Source organism: Triticum urartu, chromosome 2A (assembly GCF_056163025.1).
Source record: "Triticum urartu cultivar PI428250 chromosome 2A, HENAU_Tu73, whole genome shotgun sequence".
Taxonomy (NCBI): Eukaryota; Viridiplantae; Streptophyta; class Magnoliopsida; order Poales; family Poaceae; genus Triticum; species Triticum urartu.
The window spans coordinates 61,763,650-61,790,045 of NC_141874.1; the positions used below are offsets into that span (position 1 = coordinate 61,763,650).

The 26,396-nt window shown below is 48.5% G+C and overlaps 1 protein-coding gene, 1 long non-coding RNA gene and 2 pseudogenes across 3 annotated transcripts; 3 read left to right on the forward strand and 1 right to left on the reverse strand.

The window, feature by feature from the left end:
* Positions 1 to 357: 357 nt before the first annotated feature.
* On the forward strand, positions 358 to 3,159 carry LOC125535596 (short-chain dehydrogenase/reductase 2b). Its single transcript, XM_048698662.2, has 6 exons — positions 358 to 606; positions 936 to 974; positions 1,065 to 1,311; positions 1,401 to 1,478; positions 2,295 to 2,480; positions 2,573 to 3,159. The coding sequence occupies exons 1-6, from the start codon at positions 407 to 409 to the stop codon at positions 2,951 to 2,953; spliced, it is 1,131 nt and encodes a 376-aa protein (XP_048554619.1). The 5' UTR covers positions 358 to 406; the 3' UTR covers positions 2,954 to 3,159.
* Positions 3,160 to 10,915: 7,756 nt separating this feature from the next.
* LOC125535594 (subtilisin-like protease 4 pseudogene) lies at positions 10,916 to 13,411 on the forward strand (annotated as a pseudogene).
* A 2,516-nt stretch (positions 13,412 to 15,927) lies between these two features.
* On the reverse strand, positions 15,928 to 24,319 carry LOC125534961 (receptor-like serine/threonine-protein kinase SD1-8; annotated as a pseudogene).
* On the forward strand, positions 18,520 to 21,138 carry LOC125535597 (uncharacterized). Of its 2 annotated transcripts, none has more exons than XR_007294729.2 (3): positions 18,520 to 19,055; positions 19,877 to 19,971; positions 20,786 to 21,138. It is a non-coding gene; the product is annotated as an uncharacterized LOC125535597 (long non-coding RNA). The 2 variants fall into 2 exon arrangements; XR_007294730.2 differs by having other exon boundaries at positions 19,880 to 19,971.
* Positions 24,320 to 26,396: the final 2,077 nt, after the last annotated feature.

Sequence of the window (26,396 nt, forward strand, 5' to 3'; positions counted from 1 at the left end):
TTTTCTTATGTATATGAAAAATGTATAAATTTTATAAAAAATAGATAAGCAAACATAAATTTGAGAAAATGTTACCTATGTATTTAAAAAACAATAATTTGTATAAAACATATTCCTGATGTATACAAAAAATGTACAGCATGAAAAAAGTAGACATCAAATAATATATTTGAAAAAAATGTTAATTATGTATTTAAAAATAATTAAACATGCATGTATAAAAAAGTTACTGATATATACAAAAAATGTATTCTCTCTGATCCAAATTAATTGACGCAAATTAGTGCATGTTTAGTACGATGTTTTGTATGGGCCTGAAGGCCTTGTTATCTCGGCCCCTTCGTTTCCTTTCGAGAACGTGGGCGCCTTCACTTTCCCCACTGGCTCAGCTGGTTGACCCATCCAGATGAGCCATCACCTCGCCGCCACCACCGCCGCCGCTAGCACGTCTCCCAGCCGCCGGCCGAGCTTAACCTCATTCCCGTCGCCGCTCCACCGACCAAGCGCGCTGTTCCAGCAGACTAGCTTCGCTGCCACTCGCACAGAGAAGAAGCCCGCACCTTCAGTGGCCGCCGCAGCGGCGTCGCCAGTATCACCCCTGCACAGGTCAGGCTCAGGCCCCCCTCTTTTTACCTCAGTAAACGGTAGCAAGCAAACTGTACACGGCCGTCGGGATATAGTCGTGTAGCAGCAGATCCGGCGCAGGAAGCTGCACTGAATGTAACACAACCATCTTCGTCAGATTAGCATCTCAGATGATTCGGTCGTACCCAGTAGTTCAATGATTCGAGAAAATGCACGCACATTTTTGCATCTTTATATCAAGACCCACCCACACCATCACCACTTTTCCAGCATAACTTACTGAATTACTAGTTGCGTCTACTCTCTATGAGCTAACTGACGAAACAAAACTGGCTTTGATGGTTCCATAGGCTCGAGGAAATGAGTGACCATGAGGCAATCCCTGAAAGGTGATAAGCGTCATCTCCGAAATTCGCATTGTTTTCCTCTTGACGACGATCGACGAGCAAGGACGCTAAACTTTTCCCTGTGTGATTCAGGCTTGCTGTGGTCACTGGTGGAAACAGAGGGATCGGCATAGAGGTGTGCTGCCAGCTTGCTCTCCAAGGTGTGACAGTCATTCTCACAGCAAGGGATGAGGAGAAAGGAAAAGCTGCGGTCGAGTCCCTTTGCCGTGAATCTAACCTCTCCAACATAATCTTCCATCAGCTCGATATACTGGATGCTGGTAGCCGTGCCACATTAGCACGACATATCGAGACCAGATATGGGAAGCTCGACATTTTGGTAAAATCTTTGTTTCTTCTTCTGTAGTGAATTTCTTGCCGTTTGTACTTTTGTGAGTCCCTATAATGAAGATAGGATGGACACTGCAGGTGAACAATGCAGGTGTTGGAGGGGTGGCAGTAGACCAGGAAGGCCTGAGAGCTCTCAACATTGATCCTAAGATGTGGGTATGTATTTCTCAGAAAAGAGAAAAAAATGTGGGTGTGTAGACTTGAGAATGATTTCAATACCGTCCATGAGAAAGGGGAATCAGACAGTACCATCATCCTGTAGGCTTTTGAATTTCCAAATTGAACTAAAAACTTTCTATTTGACACCTTTCCGACTTTCAGCTTTGATTTAAAATCAACTTTCAACTGATTTTCTGAACTTGTGCTTCAACCCAAATATTGAAGGGATACAGATGGGCTGATGTGGCAAAATCCGCTGATGTGGCTTCTTACATGGGAAAATGAAATGCTGATTTAGATCCATGTTAGCAAAACCAGTCTTCGAACTGCTTGAATGTTCGCTAGAATGGACCTATTCCTCCCTCGTATGCCACACACTGTCTCATGGACATATGGCTGGAACCACCTCGTTAGTGACATAATGAGGGGTTCCACAAATGTTGAGTGGCATACAATACAAGTGTGTTTAGTAATACTACTACCTTACTAAGCATTGACACTGTTACAAAACTGATTTATCTGTTTTTATCTCAAAAAAGCACATTGAATTTGAAGTGAATTATTTGATTGATACGCTACAAAATAGCATCCTTTCCCTACTTAGTAGCATGTCTTTTAGTGATTTCTTGTAACTTGTCGACTTGCTTTGGACGGAACTTGCAAATCTTGCACAAAAGCGCACATTTGCATCTGTATGCCTCCTAGAACTGTAGTAAGAATATTCATGCCTGATTTTGGTACAATGTGCTCACGGGAGATTTTGAATTATGCATTTAATTACAATATCGTTTCTGATATGCCTTTCTGGTTCAGCTATCGGGCAAAGCAGCCCATCTGATCGAATCGGTGATTGTACAAACATACGATGAGGCAGTAAAATGTCTAAACACCAACTACTATGGACTGAAATGGGCAACAGAAGCTCTCCTTCCTCTGCTGAAGAAATCCACATCAGGAGCAAGGATCATCAACACCTCCTCCCTTCGTTCAGAGCTGCAGGTTTATCGCTTGCTGCAACAATAACTGTAGTCAAAAATGTAAATGGCAACTTTAGTCACCAGGCCTAACCGCACCTGTACTGTGTCCACCAGAGAATGCCGAACGAGAAGCTGCGGGAGTCCCTGCGCGATGCCGACAGCTGGGACGAGGCGCGGATCGAGGCCATGCTGAGCGAGTTCCTGGAGGACATGAAGAACGGGCGGCTGGAGGCGGCCGGGTGGCCGATGATGCTGCCGGCCTACAGCATGTCCAAGATGGTGGTGAACCTCTACACCCGTATCCTGGCGAGGCGGCACCCAGAGATGCGCATCAACTGCGTGCACCCTGGGTTCGTCAAGACGGAGATCAACTGGAACACGGGGGTCCTCCCGCCGGAGGAAGGCGCGAGGGGCGCGGTGATGCTGGCGCTGGCGCCTGGCGACGGGCCCACTGGCTGCTACTTCGATCAGACGAAGTTGGGGGAGGCTTGGTGATCGATGGTTACACGACCGGTGCCACTTTGTTTAGGTTTGCTTTTTTTCCACGCTTCAGACCTTCAGTTTAGATGTTTCTTAGCTAGGCTGGTCCAGCAAACATGATTATCATTCGCTGCATTGTGAAACGCGTCTGCAATAATAAGAGGTCTCAGCTTAGATGTTTCCTGTCAAGGATTTAGTAATGCAAAAATGTTATTACTCAATTTCTTACAACCAGTCTATTGCTGTTGTCTGACTTTATATGGGTGCCTGATCAAGGTCTGTGTTTTCATCGTAAGCCAAGCCGGGTTAGCGAGTTGTGATCCCCATTATATCACCTTGTTCCATACGAGACACCTCCCTCTCTTTGAGGGGTGTTGTCGGGTGGCAAGCAACTAGGGGGCCAAAGCTCAAGGCGCCCGCCTTGCTTGGTTATATGAAAATCCTGCTGCATTTGGTTGATCCTCCGAGACCTTTGAAGCTCCTTATAGCGTGTTTGTGTTTGTTGTATGTTGTCGTCTCTCTTCCCCCTGGAGAATTTGAGTTGTTGTTGTGCTCATTGTGAGCTTTGTAAACTGCTCTTCCCTTCTTAATCACTGGATTGCGACGCTGTTGCTTTTCGTCAAACAAAAAAAAAAGCCTATTGCTGTTAATGAAGGCGATGATGCTGTTGAGTGACCTCAGTGCAAGATCCGATCGAATCACAACTTATCTTTCTCAGCGTTTCTCTTCTGTACATGCTACCACAGGTGCAGGGATCATCGTCTTCTGGCAAAGGTGATGGCAATGGTGGTATTGGCGATGGGGTCTAAGAAGCAGAGTCCGGTGTCGTGTCACATACCCTCTCGAGCTTCTTCCCCAAAGCAAAAGGTACAGCTTTCTCCCCCAGCACTAGGAATGGTCGTCGCCGGTTCCTTTTCCAAGGAGGTCGTCTCATCTTGGTTCAATCCTTATCTTGTGTTTCTGCCTGTTTGTAGAGTATAATCTGATTCGCTGAGCACCAGAAGGTTTGTCCACTGGAACGCCAAGGGCAGACCTTCCATTCACCCACTCTGTCAGTGTCATTTTCTCCCCGTAGTAGCTGTCTTGATTTCTCTATAGTCTGGCTGCGCTAGGGTTAGGGTTGAGCTGGCGACCATGGGCGATCTTGCCCCGCCGCCGGAACACCCGCGCGTGAGTCGATCGGAGAGCGCCAAGGAGTCCGTCCCCGCTACGTTCCCGAAGTCAAAGCCGTCTACGAGTCTGGGTCGTCCGCCGCAGATCGCTAACCAAGGCTACCGCGGAGGCCGAGACCCTGGTAGTCAATTGATAAACATAGGAGAGATCGAAGCGCAAGGCCTGAGTCCTTCGCTGCGGCATCCCACCAAAAACCCTAACCTACAACACAAGGCGCTGACGATGCAACGCTCGCTAGCTGCCGCTGATGGTGGGGGTGATCATGGGGGAACTGGTGAGGTTCCTACCCACCCGAAGCCGTCCGGCGGCAGTGCGCTTGTGGCTGCAAAGGAGGTGCCTGATAAGGGTAGGGCATAAGAGGAAGAGAACTCAGCAGGGAACTGGGACGCACCAAGATCAGAGGGAGGCCTGGCGGAGATGGTGGACTCGCATCTGGAAGGGGATGTGGACATGGATGACATAGCCTTTGTGTCAGTAGATTTTGGCGATGACGAGGACGAGGAAGAGGAAATTGCGCCATCATGGAGGCTTATGGGGTTGTATAGAGCGCAGAAAAGGCCATCAGCCAAAACCCTATCCGATCACTTCGAGAAAGTTTGGCGCCTAAGGACAGGGGTAGAATTCAAGCCCCATGGGAAGAACTACTTTGTGATCACCTTTGCCTCGGAAGGTGACTTCAGATTTGTCCCCCGGGGAGGGCCATGGATCTATAGCGGACACGCCTTGTTGGTGAAGCCGTTTGATGTTGAGGCAAGGCCGTTGGAGTATAAACTTGATACGGTTCCTGTGTGGGTTCGTGTCTTTGATGTTCCATACAAGAAACAAACTAGACTTTGTGGTCAAGTGCTGGGAAGCACTCTCGGAGAAGTCATTGATGTGGATGTGCCGGCTGTTGGACATGGCACCAACGAGTTCCTAAGGATTCGAGTGGAGGTGCCATACAACAGACGCTTACAGAAGGAAGTGACGCTGGAGTATCCGGTAAAGGGAGTAATTAAAAGGGCTACTTTCAAGCTCAAATATGAACGTGTTCCGCACTTTTGCTTCCACTGTGGGTTTATGGGACATGACGAGGATGCTTGTGAGAAGAAAATCAGGGGTTTTGCCTCAAAAGGTTATGATACAACGCTCCGATGCTCACCGTTCAAGAAATATGAATTCAGAGCCGCACACACCCCTTCTCCAGGACAGCCTTGAGCCCGTCGAGACCTGAACTTCAACCTGGGAGAGGCCGAGGGAGCGTCACCAGCGGCGAGAAGCTCGTCCAGCCATGCTAGCTCGCACCGGATGCACCAGCGGCAGCAACATGAGATTCCACCACGTGTGGACGCATTGGATGGCTTTGAGGAAGGGGAGTCCAAGGGTGTGCAGGAGGAAGAAACCGTACTGGCGGCAGATATCCGGAACCTTGAACTGCGAAAGGGACATGAAGAACCAGAGTGTAGTAAGGTGAGGGAGATGACGAACAAGTTTGAGGCTAAGACACAAGGTCAGACCAAGCATACAACTCAGAAACAGCAGAGGAAGAAAGGTCCAATTCCAACAAAGAAAGTTCTTGCTAGCAGGAAGAATGGTTCGCTGACTAAAAATACAGAAGGCCTGGGGCCGGATGACATGATCCCAGCGTTGCATGACCTCGATGCACCGGGCTACTCTATCAGCTCGGCCTCTGAATCCATGGATATAAATGACTCTGTGCTAGGGAAAAGGCAGGGTGACAAGGTGTACGAGCAAGCCCAGGTGGAAAATGCAGAGAAGGCCCTTGTGCCTTTTATGGACATACCTACGGGTGGAACCCCAAAGAGAGGGTAAGTGGACCATGATCTGGAGAGCTCTGCTACAGGAGCTTCAAAGGAGGGGACTGGCTGGGACATGGAGTGTAAGGATGTTATGGAGGCAACCGGCCCGGGGGCCGCCGGTAAACTGACGGGGCCGTCTGTGGTGCCCCGTCAGGAGCAATGAATTGCCTAAGTTGGAACTACCGGGGGGCGGGGAACTCTCGGACAGTTCGCGATCTTGTAGCACTTGTGGGTGCTCATTCCCCGAAGTTTGTGTTTTTATGTGAAACTAGACAACCAAAAAATAAAATGTTTCGTCTTCGCCCTCGGTTAGGCCTAACTGGTTTTGAGGGGGTCAGTAGTGAAGGTCAAAGTGGAGGTCTTGCTTTATTTTGGCATGAGTCTGTAATAGTCGAAGTCAAGGAGGCTAATAAAAATTGGATTGATGTGTATGTCCGTTTGGCTCCAACAGAACCACCTTGGCATATCACTTTTGTGTATGGGGAACCAAGGGTGGAAAATAGAGGCTTGGTCTGGGATGGCCTCCGTCGGCTGCATAGCATGAGTAATCTGCCGTGGATGCTGGTCGGTGATTTTAATGAAGCGATGTGGGACTACGAGCATATGTCCGAGACGCCACGTGCCCCAGGGCAAATTCTTATATTCAGAGATGCTTTGAAAACTTGTGGACTGATTGATCTGGGTTTTGCAGGCTACCAGTTCACATACGATAATAGAAGAGCTGGGCGAGCAAATGTCCAGGTGAGGTTGGATCGAGCAGTGGCAACAAACGCATGGCGCGATATGTTTGCGGACGCTTCGGTGAAGCACTTGGTGTCCCCGTGCTCGGACCACTGCCCTGTTTTGGTGTGTTGTATACCTGATACGGCGCCAAGGCCAGGGCGCTGCCGCCGATACGAGCTCATGTGGGAACGCGAACCAGCTCTGGATGAAGTGGTGGCTAGATCCTGGAGAGAAGCAGGAAGCAAGAAAAATTTGCGGGATGTCCATTTAGCATTGGGTCAGATAATGGGCAAGCTGCACTCATGAAGCAATAAAAAGTTTGGAAACGTCACTAGAGAACTTGAAAAATCACGGACACGATTAGAAGAGCTCTTAAACATGAATGCAAACATAGCAGAGATCCGGAAGGAAATGGATGCTATGAATGAGTTGCTGTACCGGGAAGAGATGCTATGGCTGCAACGCTCACACATTGCGTGGTTGAAAGAAGGAGACTGGAATACAAAGTTTTTTCATCGCAAAGCTGTGTGGCGAGCTAGGAAAAACAGAATTAAAGGTCTGAAAGACTCCAATGGCGTATGGCAGCAGGATCAGAACACTATGTTGAAAATGGCACATGAATACTTTGAAGGCATGTTTGCAGCCGACACACACATTGATCCGGAGGAAGTTATCCAGCTTTTTGAGCCTAAGATTACTGCAGACATGAATACTAAATTGTGTGGCCCTTTCTCGGACAAGGAAATCAGTGATGCCCTCTTCCAAATAGGGCCCCTAAAAGCACCCGGACCCGATGGCTTCCCTGCTAGATTTTTCCAGCGGCATTGGGGCACTTTGAAGGAGGAGATCATCCTAGCTGTGCGACAATCCTTTGAGTCGGTGATCATGCCCGATGGTGTTAATGCCACGTCCATTGTCTTGATTCCCAAGGTTAATGACCCAACTAGTCTCACAGAGTTTCGACCCATCAGTTTATGTAATGTAATTTACAAAGTGATCTCTAAGTGCCTTGTGAACCGGTTGCGGCCACTTTTGGATGAGATCATTGCCCCAGAACAGAGTGCTTTTGTGCCAGGCAGACTAATCACTGATAATGCTTTCATAGCTTTTGAGTGTATTCATGCCATCAAACAAGAGAAGGACCCAAACAGAAGCGCGTGTGCGTACAAGCTTGACCTCTCTAAGGCTTATGACAGAGTGGACTGGGATTTCCTACGGCGAATGATGCAAAGGCTAGGCTTTGATCACCGGTGGGTGCACTGGATCATGACGTGCGTGACCTCGGTGACATATAGCATCAGAGTTAATGGAGCTAGCTCGGATTCGTTCGCACCGTCCCGCGGGCTACGGCAAGGAGATCCCTTATCACCATTTCTCTTGCTGTTTGTTGCAGATGGCTTGGGCGCTCTCTTGAGACAGAAGGTGCAGCAAGGACTAATTAATCCGGTGCGAGTGTGCCCTAGGGCGCGTGGTATATCACACCTCCTGTTCGCGGACGACACACTGCTGTTCTTTCGGGCAAATGTAGCGGAGGCCACGGAGATCAAGGATGCGTTGAGCAAGTATGCAAGGTGTACGGGGCAGGTGATCAATCCCTCAAAATGATCCATCTTGTTTGGTACCAAGTGCCGGCTGGACGACCAAACTGCTGTCACCTTAGAGCTCCAAGTGCAGAACCTGCATTTCGAGGAGAGATACTTGGGACTGCCCACGCCAACGGGTCGCATGTCAAAAGGACGCTTCCAAAGTCTACAAGAGCAATTAACCAAGAGGATACTAGCATGGGGAGAAGATGCATCCCAAGGTGGAAAAGAGATTCTGATCAAGGCTGTGGCCCAATCCCTACCAACGTACATTATGGGGGTCTTCCGGTTACTGCGAAGTGTTTGTGATGATCTCACACGCATGGTTAGAAACTTCTGGTGGGGAGCGAGGGAAGGGAAGAGGAAGACACATTGGCGCGCATGGGACACTTTGATAAAACCGAAGGAGATAGGGGGGGGGGCTTGGATCCGGGGATTTTCGCCTTTTCAACCAAGCCCTGCTCGCCCGGCAAGCGTGGCGACTTTTATCTAATCCTGATAGCCTATGCGCGCAGGTTCTAAAAGCTCGCTACTACCCTGACGACCACTTGGAGGACACGGTCTCTTGCGGAAACGCCTCGCCTACTTGGCAGGCCATCGTCCATGGCCTCGAACTACTCAAGAAGGGCATATTTTGGCGCATTGGTGATGGAGCCTCGGTGCGCATATGGCGGGACCAGTGGATCCCCCACCCGCTAGCGAGAGGGCCTATCTCCCCCCAAGGTCGTCGCTGCCGGCTACGGCGTGTAAGCCAGCTGCTCGACGAGCATGGGAACTGGAAGGTGAACTTGCTACAGCAACATTTTCTTCCCGTGGATGTCATGAAGATTATGAAGATTAAAGCTTCATCTCGCCGCTCGGACGACTTCATTGCTTGGGCGGCTGAGCGCTCGGGCGTCTTTTCGGTGCGAAGTGCGTACCGTCTCGCTCTTGATGAGCGCATGCTGCCATCTTCAGTCGCTGCGAGCAGGGCACCGGACGGGCGACGTGCCGTCTGGGCACTTATATGGAGGTGCCCTGCTCCACCAAAGGTGCACATATTCGCCCGGAAACTTGCATCCAACTATCTAGCCACTTGGGCAAACAAAAAAGCGAGAATCTTGGAGGTTACTGATACATGTCCGCTATGTGCTATGGAACGAGAGTATACGTTCCATGTTTTCTGCATGTGCCCCCGGGCCGTGGAACTGTGGCGAGCCATGGCGAAACATTGGAGCTTACCGGACATCAATTCTGTTAGGCCGACGGGCATCGAGTGGCTGCTCGGCGTGTTGTACCCCCTGCAGGTTGATGACCGCATGAGGGTCCTTATGGTGTTGTGGCGTGCATGGCATGTTCGGAATGGAATCGTCCATGAGAAGAGGCCACCCCCAGTGGAGGCTTCATGCCGGTTCCTGCTCAGCAATGAAGCATCTTTGGTTGCTATCCAAGAGACCCGGACGGTGATCACATGAAGGGCAAGATGGTGCTTGCGCCCGTGGCGAGGAGGGCGCCGGCAAGGCACCAGGAGAACACGCCAGCGCCGGATAATATGTGGCAGTCCCCAGCCCCTGGGCGTGTTAAACTGAACGTCGACGGTTCGTACTGCCCCGCCTCTGGTGCAGGCATGATCTTGAGGGACAGTAGTGGGGCGATTATTTTTTCGGCATGCCAACCTTCTCTTCTGTGCAGATCCTTTGCAAGCGGAGCTGGCGACATGTCTCGAAGGCCTAAATTTTGCCATGCAATGGTCTCCTTTGCCGGTGGACGTGGAGATGGACAGCCTGATTACTGTGCAGGCTATCCGGTCAATGAAGGAAGATAAATCACAACATGCGATGATGATTTCTGAAGCTAAGAGACTTCTTGGTGAAAGAGAAAGTTCAATTGCTCATATTAGTAGGACACAAAACTGTGTTGGGCATAGACTAGCTGAGTTTGGCTGAGTAGAAGCTAGGACTTTCATATGGTTAAAATCTGGATTTGCTAATGTACCGGAATTATGTATGGAGGATCTTCCTCCAAGCTGAGCAATGAAAGCCCCTTTAACCCCGCAAAAAAAAAGTGCCATTTTCTCCCATTTCTTAGTGCAGCTCCTGCTAATTTTCGTTTAAAAATCTGTTGATAGAACTCGTTTTGAGCGCAATAGAAAATGACCCGTTCAACCTCACCTGATTTCATGGCTAAGATATTGTCATTTACTACGATATTTTTGTTCAAGGATCTATTGACATATACTCTCTCTGTACCGAAATACATGTCGCTGGAGTAGCAGACTGATGCTCCAGCGACATGTATTTCGGTACAGAGGGAGTAGTACGTACTCATTTATGAGATGGCAGCAGATCATATCTGGGGATACAGAACCAGCAGGTATTAACTTTGAAAAATTAATTGTCCTCCAATTTCGCAGATACTTCAGTAGGAGTATATTTATTCAATATCATCAAGAGAATGGAAAATATCCTTCCCCACATCCCCTATCCCGGGTAGATGCATTACCCACGTTCCTGCCATCCCAGTAGCCTTATCATATCTTCCAGATTTAGCGCAAATTAAAGTCATTAATGTGTTACCAAGATGCGCTGGATTTATCTAACACATGCCAAAAATAAGGCAACGCATTAATCATTCGTGCTGTATAAAGATTTCCCGGTGATCAATACATGCCAAAAATTAAGGCAACGCATTAATCATTCGTGCTGTATAAAGATTACCCGGTGATTGATCCTATTCCAGCATTGCCATCATCTTCCTCGTGTAGCTGTTCGTGGCTTGAGGAATGGCGTCGTTTACGAACCTCTCCGTGCCACTTCTCTTGCTCGCAATCCTCTTTCCTACGCTCTCACTCTGCTATATCAATCCAGATGCCACAAGCGTACACCAAAATGCCACAGAATCCGTTGCTTCTCGTGCTTACATCGTGCTCGTAGAGCCACCGCGCTCGAATGCCGGCGAAGACGCCCACCGCCAGTGGCACGAGTCTTTCTTGCCGACCTCGTTGGTGGATGAGTCCAGCGAGCCGCGCCTTCTCCACTCCTACACCGAGGTGTTCAGCGGCTTCGCCGTGAGGCTCACCGACGCTGAGCTCGACGCTATGGCTAAGAAGCCAGGGTTCGTGCGTGCATTCCCGGACCGAACGCTGCAGCTCATGACCACCCACACGCCGGAGTTCCTCGGGCTAAAGAACGGCACCGGGTTCTGGAGCCGGGCTGGCTACGGGAAGGGAGTCATCATTGGACTACTCGACACCGGTCTCTATGCGACGCACCCTTCCTTTGACGATCATGGAGTTTCGCCACCCCCAACAAGGTGGAAGGGCTCGTGCAAGGCGGCCCGGTGCAACAACAAGCTCATCGGTGCCAAGTCACTCGTTCAGGGTGATGAATTTGGCGACGAAGAGGGGCACGGAACGCACACCTCGTCCACTGCCGCCGGGAACTTCGTCACCGGCGCATCATACCATGGTGCGGGCGTGGGCGAGGGCACCGCGGCCGGAATTGCTCCTGGCGCTCACATCGCCATGTACAAGGTATGCGCCAATAGCCGCTGTAAGCAATCTACCGTACTGGCAGGCCTAGAAGAGGCCATCAAGGATGGTGTGGACGTGCTCTCGCTCTCCCTTGGCGGTGACTCGAGTGCCAGCTTCGATGAGGACCCCATTGCTATCGGTGCATTCAGTGCTGTGTCCAAGGGCATCCTCGTGGTGTGCGCCGCCGGCAATAGCGGTCCGAGGCCGGGCTCGATCACCAACGAGGCGCCGTGGTTGCTCACGGTCGCCGCCGGCTCCGTGGATCGGAGCTTTGCTGCCAACCTGCATCTCGGCAATGGCAAGAGCATCGACGGAGAAGCACTTACCCAGAAAGTGAGTCCGAGTTCAAAGTCACACCCTCTCCTCTACTCCGAGGAACGACGGTACTGCAATTACAAGAGTGGCAGTGGCATCACCGGTAAGATCTTGGTCTGCGAAGGCACTAGGTCGAAGACTCAACTGTCCAACATCCACAGAATAGTGGGTGCTGGTGCGGCTGGTGTGGTGCTTTTCAACGATGAAATCAGCGGCTACGCCACCATTGTTCAGGATTACAACTCCAGTGTTGTACAGGTGAGCTCGGCCGACGGCGATGTCCTCATAGCTTATGCCGCGTCATCAGAGAGCAGCTCCGTGGCCTCTCTCATCTACAACAACACACTGTTTGGTGTCCGTCCGGCCCCCGTCGTGCCCTTTTTCTCTTCCCGTGGTCCAAGCGTCATCGCCGTCGGCATCCTAAAGCCGGATGTATTGGCACCAGGCCTCAACATCCTCGCCGCGTGGCCGCCAAGCACGGGCTCTGGAAAGGGCACTTTCAACATCATATCAGGAACATCCATGGCAACGCCACACGTCAGTGGTGTCGCTGCGCTTATCAAAAGCATCCATCCTGACTGGTCGCCAGCCGCCATCAAGTCTGCCATCCTAACGACGTCGGACATCGTTAATAGCACTGGTGGCTCAATCTTGGACGAGCAACATAGGAAGGCCGGCGTGTATGACACAGGCGCCGGCCATGTGAACCCGACCAGAGCCGCAGATCCTGGCTTGTTGTATGACCTCAGTGTCACCGACTACGCCGGCTACATCTGCTGGCTCCTCGGTGACAGCGGCCTAGCAACCATCGTGCGCAACTCAAGCTTGACCTGTGCGAAGCTGCCCAAGGTCCACGCCGTGCAGCTTAACTACCCGACGATAACCGTGTCAGCGACATCGACGCTATTCACAGTGAAGCGGACTGTGACGAACGTTGGGCCAGCAAACTCGACGTTCACGGCGAAGGTGGATGCGCCAAGATCACTGACAGTGCGTGTCTCCCCGGAGACGCTGGCATTCTCCAAAACTGGAGAGAAGAAGACCTTCAGCGTGTCTGTGAGCAGCCACGGCTTGGGCGAGGAGCTGCACGTGGAGGGAAGCTTGAGCTGGGTATCGGAGAAGCATGTCGTGCGGAGCCCCATCGTTGCTGTCTCCCCAAGAGGCGATACTGCTCCGGACCCATCACCATGAATGATGTACGTACCGCGAAATTAGTAGATGTTTACTTTGTCAACATAATAATAAATAAACAGTACTAATGGAAATTTGTATTATGAATTACTGGTACAAAATTTTAGGTTATGCCATTCAAACTAGAGATCAGTACTTGATATTGCGTCCTGCTGCTTAATGCCTGTTTGAAACTCCACCGACCTTTTTGTTCAGAACAGGAAACTTATGAAACTCTGGAGTTGCATTCGTCTCTGTAAACTTTTGTCAGATAAGAAACAGAGAAAATGGGTGAAAAGAGAGGCGATTGTGTCCGTCACAGGCCATCTGCAATTGAAAGTCTTTTCGCTTTAATTTAGATGCCCCTCTAAGTGCTCAACAAAAGAAATGTGAAAATTGTTGGTGTAAATCTCGTTACAAGTCTGCATGTTTCGTACAGTTGTATGAATGTGCAAGTTTGTGGGTTTCCTGCAGACATATGAATACTCAATATAAACCAAGTATGTGTGATATAAGCGCATATATGCTAGACTCAAAATTCATGTTTATAGTGCTTTTGCTCCATGTGTGATATAAGCGCATATATGCTAGACCAAGTATCACCATCACTTGGTATGGCAAAGAAAATTAGAATGCATTCCATCAAGCACCAACATCCAGGATTCCAGGTCGTAGTAGTACAATGCATTCTTGTTTGGTCTTTCACTAGAAAATGACATTCTTTTTGTTTAGTTTTACAACAAAAGGACTTGAACATTGTTACCTTAATCTCCTTCCTCAGCGGTGAGATATTGAACATTGTTTTAATTGCAGGATTGTGTCACATAGAAAAAATTCATGCACTGCATTCTATTACTGAGTTTCCATTGGCTCCTGTCTCATGGAAATGTATCTTTGGCTACTATGGCACACAACTAATTCTTGATCTTTGATTCAGAATAATTTCACAGAAAATTATGGGAATAGAATCTTTATAATTATTTTTCATGAAGCTTTGATTTGTATTGTATTTGGGAAGTTTTCATATGGCCCACTATGCTCTCAATTGAAAAAATGGAAAATTTCATGATCGAACCTATTGAAAGTTTTCCTTTGTTTAAATGTCAAATATGTCTTATGCACCTAATCCTTCAAAAAGTCATGTGGTTTTTCTATGCCACAGCAAACTATTTGTACTTGCTTATTCATGTGGTTCCTATTTATGTAGAAAATGGCATGTCATGACATCCAATTCATGTGTTTTATCCATCGGGCATTTTGAGAATCCTGCAAATTGAATAGGCCCCAATGAAAATTCACGTATTTCTCCTATGATGCAACCAAATAACTTCGGTTCCATATTCCTTTGTTTTAAATTTCAATAGGTTTCAATAGCCCCAGCATTTCATATCCCGTCCTTTTCCTATTCCCGTGTATTTGAAATATGCAAATCAAAAGGCTACTTGAAATTTGTGTAACTGGGTTCGTTTGGTTAGGATTATAATGGGCTCCATCTCTATGTCAGAGTGGGGAAACTTACTTGCAACCCAAAGAGATGCACTGCTGCTGCAACACCCGCCCAGAAACGAACTTGAACCCAATAACTAATAAGAGTTGGTTTTGATCAGCTGATGTTCGTCTTCCCACTCAGCGTTTCTTCCCAAGAACATATTCCTAACGCCCTATCTATGGAGTCCAATGTTTTCGAGTCGATGACTCGATGAGTCGACGGGTCGCTTGGGAGGGGCGACTCTAGACTAGTCGTGACTAGTCTAGACTCACGGTCGACGAGTGAGTTAAGCAGCAGGCAGTCAGGGAAGGAGCACAAAGTGCACGGCAGCAGCAGTAGCAACCAGGGGAGGAGGGGAGGAGCACACCACCAGCAGCAGTAACCAGGGCCAACTGAGAGATGGGCCACTAGTTATGCACTTCCCTGTGGCCCAAAAGCCCATCTAGTAGCTATATACTCCTCCCGTGACCTAATCCACAATCCACACTCCCTCCTCCCTCACCACAGCCGCCACACATTCTGCTGCCACTCTCTTGCCATCAGTCCACCACTCCTCCCACCGATGGATCTCTCAACTCCCCCGCAGCAGCTCTCTTGCCACCGCTCCTCCTCCCAGCCCGCTCCTCTTGCCGCTTCAGCTTCAGCTTCAGCAGCAGCGAGGCAGCACAACAGCATCAGCAGCAGCACGGCGGCGGGAGAGTACTCCAGATCCAGCACTGCCTCGAGTCGTTCGACCCAAAAACCGCGACTAGTCGAGACTAGTCGCGCGAGTCGCTCGACTCATCCCAGGAGTCGAGTCGAGAGGCTGAGTCGGCCCTGGAATTGCGACTCGTCGACTAGTCGACGACTAGTCATGACTAGTCGAGCGACTCGAAATCCATGATGGAGTCTTGGCTACTAATCAACCTGCCTGTCTTCCTACCTTTTAAAGCTGATTGTCTGACCGTGCCATTCTATTGTAAAGGAAGCACATATTTCCTTTCTAAGTAAGCACATCAGTGGCCTATCATCTTCACCGAATCGATTCATGCGGAACTTTCGCTGGTTATCGGTTAAATTTCTCGATGATTAGTAATTCTCTTTTGCAAACTGAGATTGCTAACGACACTAAAAGAACGCAGTAAACAAAACTTTGGAAGATGGTGCCCCTCCAACCAACTATGTAAAGACCATTTTCTCAGGCAATAGATTTCTAATACACATATATAGTACTAGATCAGAATCTTTCACCTCCCTTGTATCTCCGAAAGAGTACAATCGTTCACAGAGCTCTGAATGTCAACCATAATTTGCTCCATTTCTATGCTCCGCCGGGCAAAGTAGGCGGGGCGGTTGGGGGCTGGAAGTGTGGTGCTTCCATTCTCCAAGACGAACACAACAGTTGACATCAGGGGCCTATCATCTGGATTTTCTTGCACACACAGGAGTGCCACATGGATGCAGAGCAAAACTTTGTCTGGTGAATATGTATCCATGAGAGATGAGTCTGCCAATTCCTCCGTCTTCCCTTCCTTCCACATATTCCATGACTGCAACAATAAAAATGGTCACATGTCTTCTGTGAGGTTGTTGAACGGAAACAATTTCAAAAAACAAAATCCTGGTATACTTATGATGTTGAAAGCTGTGAGAAATCTTGTGTGTACTCACATAAACTGCAAGGTTAGGAAAACTTGATGTCTGACTGTTAGAGTTTCTTCTAATACCAGTGACGACCTCTAGTAGTAACACGCCGAAGCTGTAGACGTCGGACTTGGTAGAGAAGATGCCCTCCATCGCATACTCAGGGGCCATGTAGCCACTGCTTGAGCATTTCACTCGAAAGAGTTAGCAAACAGGAGTTGAATTGTTCACAAGTCAGCATGAGTTGTTGGCTTACAAGGCTACTCACTATGTTCCGACAACGCGTTGGGTATTTGCGTTTTGTTGGTTATCACCAAAGATTCTTGCCATACCAAAATCAACTATCTTGGGTTTCATATCTACATCTAGCAAAACATTTGCAGCTTTAAGATCCCTGTGAATTATGGTCAACCTTGAGTCTTCATGAAGATAAAGAAGTCCCCTTGCGACCCCTTTGATTATGCTAAACCGTGTTCCCCAATTCAACAACAATTTTCTCGAGTCATCTGTAGATAGAGCAAATGTTAGATCAAATGTTTTTGAGTTGTCTTCAGAAACCATAGTGAGTATATCTGGATATTTACCAAAAAGGGTGGCATCTAAGCTCTTATTAGGTAGATACTCATATATCAGGAGTTTTTCATCTCCCTCACCACAACATCCCAGAAGTCGAACCAAGTTTCTGTGTTGCAATTTGGCAATTAGAATTACTTCGTTCCTGAATTCCTTTGTTCCTTGTTGAGAATCTTTGCTTAGCCTCTTGACTGCGACTTCTTGACCACCTAACATCCCCTAGATAAATATAATTCAAACATTATACTTCAGTTTTAAATATGAACAAATTTACCCTCCTAATTTAGAATGAGTACCAAAAACTTTATATTATACGAGTTACCTTGTAAACTTTGCCAAAACCTCCCTGTCCAATCATGTATGTTTCAGAGAAATTGTGAGTTGCGAGGGCAACTTCTTCAAATCTTACAAACGGGAATTCATGATCATGGGGCTGATTTTCTTCCCCAAGCTCATTAGAGGTACTCGCATTATCCACCCTAATATTCTTGTTCTTTCTCCTTTTAAATTTCTTGCCTGCTCCCATGATATTACAGTCATTTCAATGAGCATATCATAGGGATAAGAAATAAGTTTGACATCGGCAACTACTAATGTTTGTTACACTTCCATATATGAATTCATGAAACAATAAGAAATAGCCGACAAGGCATGGCTGCCACCATGGCAAAATTGCCAACCGGACAATATGGCTATCACCTGACATAGTTGAAGGAAAACTACCCATGCATGCAATCAAAATACATGTGTTGGGAAACCACCCCTAGATCCCTAGACTCCCCCTTATAAACGATGTTGACAATTTTGTGCCATGTCAGCACTTACAACTGGCCTGGTCTGTAAAAAAATTAGGTTAATCACTTCAAACCTATCATCAGTGTTTATTGAGAATTTTAGTAAGGAAAACCGCAGATTTTTGGGGCTCCCAATAAATGTGGTGTTTTTTTTTTTTTTTGCAATTCGCTCCGAGAAAAACACAGATGACACTTGAGTCCATTTGCACCATGTTGGACATTGTTATGCTTTTCCTGTCCCCTTTTATATAGTGAGTGTTTTAAGAGCAACGGTTGCTTTCCATATTTTTTGTTACTAGACTGCATGTTATTGTTACAACGCTCTCATAGTGGCCAAACAAAAAAAAAACGCCTAAACGTTATTTGTTGTACTTTTACTTATTCAAGTGGTCGAGAAGATTTTTTAACCAAATTGTGACGGCATACTATGGTAGTAGGCGTCTGACTTCCAAGTTGGTCTAATACAAATTTTCCTAAGGATTACACTACAACACAGTCAACAATCGGAGGCATTTTTATGATGGCATCTTGGTAAATTGCCTAAAATTCTTTAGTATAGAAGGCAATTACGAGTAATGCCTCAAAAGATGGTTCTTATGTAGGCATTTCAAGAAAACGCCTCCGAAGCTCCCTGCATTCCCGGCATATGTCAAAATGCCTCAATATCGCTTACTATTGGGGGGCGTTCGGCAAAAACGCCAGTACAGTTTAGAAGGCATTTTTGGGTAGAATGCCTCCGATGCAACGCCGGATCTTTCACTTACACCCTTAGGTATAGAATATTTAGACTAAAGAGTCCTCCCACCTCTCACTTGGGTACGGTTCGTGGATGAGAAAAAAATTAGAAAACCCCTCGACACCAATAGAGAGCTCCGCCGCTGCCGGCCGGGATCCACGGCCGGCGTTGCTGCCGCGTGCTCACCAGCGCTGCCCCTAGAGATGTGCTGCTTGACGAGCCGAAGCCCCCTACCGGTCGCGCTCCAGGTTCGTCCTCGACCACCGCCGCTCGACGCGTTCCAGGTTCGTCCTCGACCACCGCCGCTGGATGCGCGGCTGACCCGCCGCAGATCCCGCCGGTCGGACGGGCCCCCGAGGCCTGCCGCTGGACGTGCTGCTTGACGAGCCGACGCCCCCTACTGGTCACGCTCCAGGTTCGTCCTCGACCACCGCCGCTCGACGCGCGGCTGACCCGCCGCAATCCCCGTGGTCGGACGGGCCGCCGAGGCCTGTCGCTGGACGTGTCGCCGAGGCCTACGGCTGGACGCACGACCTAATTGGCCTTGGTCGACACCACTGGGTGTGACAAAGTCACTCTACCTGGGATTGCAGCTAGCAGATTCAAGTCTGCACGCAAGCTGTTTGTGGTAATGTCTCTTCATCCGTAATGATTTTTTAACTCGATTTCGCACCATAGCATAGTCAGTGGCTGTTGAAGTACTATATTTGTCTAGAACAGATGCATGACAGTGATAGTTTGAACCTGTAAACCTCCTAGCTGTGCAGTTTGTCAATTGCTATAACAGTACTATAGCTGTGCAAATTAGTTTGACATCGATGCAGTAAACTGTATATTTGCAGTTTTGCACTAGCATAATCAGTGGTTGTTGAAGTACTATATCTGCTATAATAGTACTCTAACTGATACAGCACTATAACTATAATTGCACAGTAATAGTGCTTGTATTGTTTGGCGATGTATGAAGTGCCTAGATGAAGTTTGGACAGCTCATATCCATGCCTCTTGAACAACTGAAATGCACGGTAGTTTGAGGGCCTTGCAAATTTTCCTCTGTATTTGTGTGTGCATGTGTAATGGTTTTTTGAGAATCACACATGTGTGACAGTTGACATATATGACGGATCAAATGGTACTGCATTTTCTTCATTTAACAAAATAATGGTGCATTTTTAATAAAATTAGACCACACTTTGTTTCCTTGGAGAAATATGTGTGCTATATGTATTTGCTGTTACTCAAAGTAGATGTCAACTACTCCTACATGTGTTTGTGAAGCTCAGTGCATTTGATTATAACTTCATAAGCTTTTTTAATGTTATTATAGTACTTGTAAATGGTCATTATAATATCTGCCTTGTCTTTTATCGGCAAGACACCATGCATATCTACTTTTAGTAGTAGAACTTATTACTGTTTATATTACTTTTAATAGTAGTACTTGTGCAGCAGACAAGCATTGATAATAGCAGCACTTGGTTTTGTTGAGTTTAGCATGGATAAGAGTTGGATGGAGCAGTGAGGAAAGTCGAAAGATGGTCAAGGTGAGTTGCCCTAATATCAAAGAATATGTACTAGTGCTCCTTAACTCTGAACTCTGTTTTTTGTGGATATATAATTTCCTAACCTGAACTTAGTGATCAGCTCATCTACTACCCTCTTCTCTGCAATCCTTGACAATAATCTGGAGTTATTGTGACAATAGGTTTTGACAAGAGGTGTACATGTGTATTGGTGATCTAAGATGCTCATTTAAGTTGTGAAAATAGCCAGAGGTTTTGTCCATTAGTCAGCTTACTGTAACAGTAGTTTTTTTTATCATATTCTTATATGCCTGTGTAAAGTTTGTACATTTATTGCACCTTGAATTGATGGCTCCATGTTTCAGTTCTTAAAAATAGTTCTTGCTGTCTTAGTGTCATGTGGAACCTGGACATTCTGATGGCCAATAGTCTTCTCCAAATTGACAACTCTAGTCATATGGTTCACGCGCAAGCTGGTTCAGATGGAACAACATGCATAGGTTTAAGTTTATCCCTTTTTTCGCTAGTACCAACTTGATCATCTATTCAGTGATTCAGTCCAATGAGGCAATGACCAATGGTCCAGTTTTAAACATACCTGTCACCCCTTAATGATCTTTATCATTTACCTATTTTACATTTTACAGTGATGTTTGGATGCCACATCGACTAGTCAGAAAGAATGAATGCTGTACCTACTCATGTTACTGTTTGAATGATAGATTAAGTTTAATTGCACAAACAAAAATAGGTTTAAGTTTTATTATTTACATCATTTTACATGCCTGTCTCTGTAACCCTGTTACAGTGCTAAGAAGAGTCTTTGCTCTTGTAGATGCCATCCAAAAGTCGAAGTTGAATGGGACACACAGCTGATTGGTTTGTGTACTTCTAATTGATTGCATCAAGCTGGAACACTCTTTACATTGTTGTCACAGCAGTAGGCAGTTTACCTGTGTGTTACATTGTTGTCACAAAAGTAGGTAGTGTACCTGTGTGTTACATTGTTGGCCCTGTGTTGGTGATTGATACTTTGATGTCATTTTCAAATTTGTGAAGATGTTCTGATGCTTTACATTATTCGCTTGCACGATGATACTTCTAGCCGATGCAAGCCTCTCAATCTTGTTCTACTATTGTATATGTGTGTTTGTACAATGGTTGCAAATTAGTGAGCTTGCTGTAACAGTGTTTTTAATCATATTCCTATATACTCCCTCCGTCCGGAAATACTTGTCTTAGAAATGGTTGAAAATGGATGTATCTATAACTAAAATAAGTCTAGATACAACCATTCCTAAGACAAGTATTTCCGGACAGAGGGAGTACCTGTGTAAAGTTTGTGGCGTTCTTATGTGCCTTAGAAACATTTTGGAGGCAATTCAAAAGACGCCACAAAATGGTTTCAGAGGCAATCTTAGGAAATGCCACAAAAATGTTTTGAAGGCAGTATGAGTTATGCCACACAAAAAATTTAGTGGCAATTTAGAAAACGCCTCTGTGTTTCTTTCGAGGTATTCTGAAAAAATGCCTCAAATTGAGCTTGCTGGCATTTAGAAAATGCCCCTATATGTTGAGCTTCTGAGGCATTCTGGAAAAGTGCCTTCAAAGACCTTTCCCTTCGTGACCATCTCTAGCATATTTTAAAAATGCCTTCTATTCTCTAGGCTGGCATTATACGGGCCTTCTGAGGCATTTCAAAGTGCCTCCTATTGACGTCCATGGTGTAGTGTTAGTAACTAAAGGTACCTTTGAATTTGAACCATGCCAGGGAGATGCATATGAGCACGAGAACACTGCTGCCAAAAACTGGTAGCACAATCCTCACTGCATTGCTCTTTGTCCTTGAGAGTTTTTACGGTACCCTATACTGCTAACAGGGAAGGGAGCGGTATATTTTGTGAGGGTAGGATAGCAATAGAGATAGATTTCTGAATGAACTTCAGTGACGTCGTGGATCGGCAGATAATGGTGACGGAGAACCAAGACGGGAAGCCCCGCCGCCATGTCCCACGACTCCTCCACGGTCTCCTTCAACCTCCTGCTCCGGTATTTGGACGGAGGCACCCCCCGAGCCGTCGTTCTCGACCACGACCTCCGCCTTGAGCTCGTCTTATTCGACGCACCCGAGGATCACCACCGGCACCAACGCGCTCCCTCGCCGTCTTCACTGCGTCCCTGGCCATCACGTCGCGTCCATCGAGCCTGTGCTGACCTGCCGCTCCTCCGCGCCTCTTTCCCGTCGTTTTCATCTATCGTAGCATCGTCTTGCTGAAGCCGGTGCCCTCTGTCCGCCATTGATGAGCCCCTGGAGATTGTCCCGCATGCACACACCCAGCCACGAGTGCCCGTTCGCCTCCACAGTCCACACCCGCATCAACAGCTGCCGTGCACACGCCGCAGCACAGCAGTTGCTACTCGTCCACTCCCGCCTCCGCAGTCAGCGCGATCCAAGAGGGCAGGTCGGGGCAGCCCGCAGCCAGCAGCCAGTCGCCATCGCGGGTGAGCAGCGTGCGCCAGTCCGGAAGGCATAGACGTCGGTTCGAAGGTGCTGCACCTTGCCGGCCCAGCCGGCATCGCCGCGGAGGTCGAGTCCCCGGCCGTAGGTCGAGACGGGCGGGCTGTTACTTCCCAAAATGCCATCAGGATTTGATACTGGAGGACCTGAGCGAAGGAGCGCAAGCTATACCGCTTGCCATTCTTTTGGCAAATTGGAGCAGTACTGAACGATCGCCACCATTAGATTTCATGATTGGACGGCCAATAGTTGACGCAGGGTACCATAAAAGAGCTCGTCCTTGAGAGTTTTTACCTATGCAGGAAATATGTATACCATAAGAGAAAAACATATGTATACCATAAGAGAAAAAACATTGTGGAGAGAGAAATATGGAAGCGAAGACAAAAACCACCAACAAAAAGAGGAAGAAATGACAAAACCAGTAGGGGAACCAATTGGATAAAAGAGCGAGAATTACTCAAAAAAAAAAGTTGGAGAAAGAGCAAGAAACCGAGTTTTGTACCAGTAGATGCATCCATGCCTGCAAGCCGAATATAGAGTGTTTCTCCGCCGAGCTCTGCGCTAGACTTTCCGGTGTCAACCAACTCCCCAGCCCACACCAAGCACCTTGCCACATCTCCGCCGGACCTGCCGCTGCTCAATTTCGCATATGCGTACCCAACGCATGAGCAGTTGCGGTTGCACTCGGCCGCACACTCCTCGAATGTACTCCCGCCACCGCCTACGCGAGTGAACCTGTCTGGTGACTTCGTCCCTGGCAAGGCCAAGAAACCATCGCCGCAACCGTGCAACGGCTCCTTCCGTCGGCAGCCGGTCGAGAACCTACCATTTGCCCACTCCTCAATGTTTGCTGGCTCAAAACCGTCAAGGCATTTACATGATGGGGCTGGCAACACCGTCTCGTCGCAGTAGCCGTATGGGCCGCAGTAACCGTAGCGGGTGCATTCGGCGGACGGCCACTTCCAGAGGACATCCCATGTCGATGTCCAGCTACTCCAGCTTTGGAGCTGGTACTCGCCTGAGTAGCTACGTCACCACGTACCTTGTGTGGGCGGCACCTTCGGAGAGGGTGTACGTGACATATATATCTCTTCCTCGTTGTCAACGAAGGCGGTGTAGACGATAATGGAGTTGTTGTTCATGCGTTGGCTCATCACTAGGTCTCCCATCCATGTGGCGCTACGTAACACCGGGCGTGACCCGTCCGAGAGGAACGTCTGGAGGAGCGTGTTCCGATCGACCCCAAAGGAGAAGCGCCCTGGTGAGGGGTCGCTAGAGCCCTTCCAGGCCACCATGCGCTCGTTGTCCACACGCGCCCCGTACCTGTACCGGATCTTCATGCCGGGGAGGAACGTGTCGGCCGGGTGTTCAAAGCTTTGCCACAGCATGGTGCCGTTTGGCGAGCGGATGACGAGGTTGCCGGTGTTCAGAAGCACTGCCGTCGTCGGGGGAGATGACGCTGGTGCAGCACCCACGTTGCTTGTTGCCCAAAGAACACGTTCACCAACATCTCGTTTGGAGAGAACGAGATTGGAGGTGTTGGTGAAGGAGAGTGTCGGTGATGCAGACGAAGTGGTGTTGGTGGCCGGGGTTTCTCGGTTGGCGACCCACACGACGGTGAGCTCGGGGATGTCATTGTACCAGACGCCCAGGTACAGCTTGGTGGGAGTGGAGTTGGAGGGGGCGAAGAAGCCCAAGGCGAAGGCACCGCCGTCGGAGACGATGGTGGAGCCAGGGGAGAGCGGCTTCCCGGGGACAAGCCGGTCGTCGGACGCACTAAACCGGCATGACTATAAGAAGGATCAACACGGCGGCCCCGGCGAAGCATCGGAGAGCCTGCCAACCCATCGGTCGTTAAGGCCTAAATCATACTAGTACGAAGTAGCTAATGTGCTATTGATGCTGCAAAGCGGTGTAGGCTATATCTAGCCTTGGTCACAAGCACAAAATGCATTGTCAAACATGAAGGACTCGTTCCAGCCCTGGGCACGTGTTTGATTGCGGAAGCAGATGGCTCGGTAATGCAAAGTTTTTTGTATCGGAGCAGTTGACAGTATGCTGGATTGAGTTAACATCGATCTCTCTCAGCTGTCCATGTCGGAGTAGGAATGCCACTGTCACTGCTGACTAGTCACACCAGTGACTGAAATATTAGGCTATACCGGTCCGGCTGCTCCAACCTCGATTCGACTGGATTTTGTTAGAAAGTGAAACCATATGACTAAATCCGGAAGTGCGGTTTATAACCGCTGTAACTTTATCTTCTGTTATGCTTCTTTCTAAATAGTATGTACTCTTTAAACGCTTTTATATTATGGGACGAAGGGATATGAAACCGCACTAAATCACCTTGCACAGTTTCCCCTGGTGATAGGATCGGGAAATCCACGGCATGGCCATCAGATGACACGCAGCTAACTTAGACCAAAAATCTGCATATGAACGCCTGCATCTCATCACATGTTTGGCATATGTCTGTCTCACCCTAATATACTATGTCTGTTGGTCCTGACATTATTTTTTTTTGCATGTAGGAGTAAGCATAAACCAATTGCAAGAACGGCAGAAAATAACACGCTACTACCTAAGCACTTGCATCTAACCGCCCTCTTGTAAAATCACGAGAGCCTTGCTTCGCTAACCTCTACACCACCCTTGATTCCAAAAGTTCAAAACTTCTGATACAAATTAACGACTGAGTTTGAAGCTTATCTTTTCGCTGAAAAGGTGGTATTGTCACGGGTGAAGGAGTTTCTGTTCCCTCTCAGAAACAGGCTTTCGCTCCGCTTTATAGGTAAAGCAAAGATCGCAAGTACACGGCGAACGATACATGGTGGTGACGAAACCCACAAACAAAGCAGAACTCAAAAAAAGGGACACGATACATGGTCGAAACACGACTATGACACCAAGCAAGAAAAAAGCAGGACCTAAAGACTACACTAGCAACGACCAACGACACACGGGCTCCTCGGCAACACCCTCAAGAGGGAGAACGGCACAAAGCGTCGCCATTGCCGCATTCGACGAAACGGACCAAGGTATTTACCAGGAGCTCTGACGGGGGAAGTGAGCTACGCAACGTCCTCATGAGGAAAGCGGCACCCGCGGGTGTCGTCGTTGTTGGCGCCGAAGCACAGAGCTTTCACCCAATCACTTCCCCGAGCCATACAAGATTTGAGCCAGCCGCCACGATGAAGCCGAGATCACCAGAGCCAGATCTGGGCACCTCCCATGCCGTGGCAGAGAGGACGCCAAGGCCTTCCAATGCAACACTCCTCGTCGTCCACACGACCGAGGAGCATCGCCACCACCGCTACTCGATGACCTATCGGATAGCCGACCGAGTAGCCCGCCACCCAAGGCCCCCGCCCCGGCATCCTACTATGAACCTCTCACTGACGCCATAACACGCAGACACCACCGCCCGGAGGGGAGGTAGGCACCTCCCCACCAACCCTTGAGGTCCCACCTCACGGCCAGCCGGAGGCGGGCCATAGCCGGGTAACATCGCCACCACGGCTGGCTAGCGAGCAAGCACTAGACCGCGGGGTTGGAGAAAGCCCTCGCACTCGGGATCGCGTCGCTAGCCACCTGCCGGCAGCACCTCTAAAGGACACAATAGTCAGAGCCCCGTCAGATCTAGTCACTCTAGATCTCAACGGGGAGCGGCCCAGGACCGACATCTCTGGTCATCGGGAAGCATCGGTAGTGCCGGCCGTCGAAGCCTCTGACCCTCCACCCCCATGCTAGCCCCCATCATAACCCACCATGAGCCACCATCACGCCATCTTCCCACGCCTCACGCGCCCGCAAAGAAAGGCGGAGCCCCGTCAGAAACTAGCCACCAGCACCCACACCACCACGAGCAAGCACTACCGGGCCACCACTGTGAAGGAAATATGCCCTAGAGGCAATAATACAG